Genomic DNA, 1476 nt, shown 5'->3' on the forward strand with positions numbered 1-1476 from the left:
CCAATATTTGATATTACAGAGTAAAAAAAGATTAGCTTTTTGAACAAACTAGGCATAGAAAAAAAAAAGAAAGAGCCTTAAAAGTCAAATAGAAAGCCCCATAATCAAATTCAAAACTTGGCTTTTTTCATGAGCTAGAGAACAGCTGTATTAAGGTGTCTGTAATTTTCCCAAACCATACATCTCAAATGTTGTGATTCTCCATAATATTCCAGAGTTTAATATATGCCACGCTTTAGGACAGTAAGTCACTATGAACCAGTTTCTAGAAGGGCTTGCATTGAATAATTTCCCTTTTAACTGTGATTCTAAGTTGCCAGCCCTTAGCAAGGAAGTATGGAAGAAGAATGATTCAGAGACAGGTGTTCTTAAAATGAAGTAAGCATGTAAGGGAAGGTACTAGCCTGTCATATGCAGCAATCATAAAGTTGAGGAGGAGGCTGATAGATTGTTCCACACTAATTTGGTGAGTAGAAGGAAGGCGCTTGTTCAACTGATAGTAGATGGAGGAGATGACAGTTTCCAGGCGAGACACACTGATCTCAGTGGCATGGTCCAGTGTATTAAGGCCATTGTCTCGGAAGGCTTCAATCATGTTCCAGATATCAACAAGATGAACTAAAAGACAAAGAAAATAAGCTGTCAACAATTTTAAAGTGTGGTACTACATTCACAATAGGACTCTTAAATTTATCAACTAGTTCTTAAGTTTAAGAGAAGAAACTTTTTAGCCAACAATGAGGAAAAAAACATTCTGTGGTCAAATAAAGAACTTCAGTCCTAGACAACATCAAGGAGCCACCACAGCGGTAGGGGAAGGACCACTTCCAGACTTCACATGTAAATAGCCAGTAATTCACGTCGTTGCAAACAGCGACCCATGCTATTCCTAGCAATGGGTAATTGGAGAAAAAAAGATCAAGAACTACTTATGAGAACTTCTACCCTTTTGGAAAATTTGCTGTATCATCTTGAATCACTTTATTGTATTACTTTAGCCTAGCAACTAAAGCAACAGTTTACGACTCAAACTTTATAACCCTAAGGAGACAGGGAGAAATACAACTGCATTAAGTAAAATATTAACATGCTCTCCAGGCGACTCATAGCTCTCAACAACTCATAGCTCAGCCAAAAATAAATTTATCTATTGCATATTTCCTCTAACATTTAAGAGGCTGACTTTCTTTTAAATCTCATTTTCAGTAATAAAGTAGGCTGGGTATCTGGGTCTACACTCCTCTTGAAACATGACAAAAATTCCTGGATGGAACATAAAAACAACTTCTTAAGTGCACCAAAAAAGTAAACAATATTCAACTAGACAGAAAAGAGACATTTCTTTGAAAGAAAAATAAGAATGACACCTGACTTCAAGCAACAAAGGAGGCAGAAGACTGCAAAATAATTTTAATGTACTGAAAAGAAATCAAAACCACCAACGAAATTATATACCTAGTATAAAAAAAAAAAAAA

At 35.8% G+C, this 1476-nt stretch overlaps 1 protein-coding gene across 21 annotated transcripts in view; it reads right to left on the reverse strand.

Annotated features, from left to right (window-relative positions):
* DTNB (dystrobrevin beta) overlaps positions 1–1476 on the reverse strand; it is a 310883-nt gene that overhangs the window by 246751 nt on the left and 62656 nt on the right. For all 21 annotated transcript variants that reach the window (XM_017527170.2, XM_017527155.2, XM_017527133.2 and 18 more), the window contains exon 4: positions 405–618. In XM_017527170.2, coding sequence (XP_017382659.1) covers positions 405–618 — 214 coding nt within the window. The remainder of the gene's footprint in view (positions 1–404; positions 619–1476) is intronic.

The sequence above is a fragment of the Cebus imitator genome, unplaced genomic scaffold, assembly GCF_001604975.1.
Source record: "Cebus imitator isolate Cc_AM_T3 unplaced genomic scaffold, Cebus_imitator-1.0 Scaffold1, whole genome shotgun sequence".
Classification (NCBI taxonomy): domain Eukaryota; kingdom Metazoa; phylum Chordata; class Mammalia; order Primates; family Cebidae; genus Cebus; species Cebus imitator.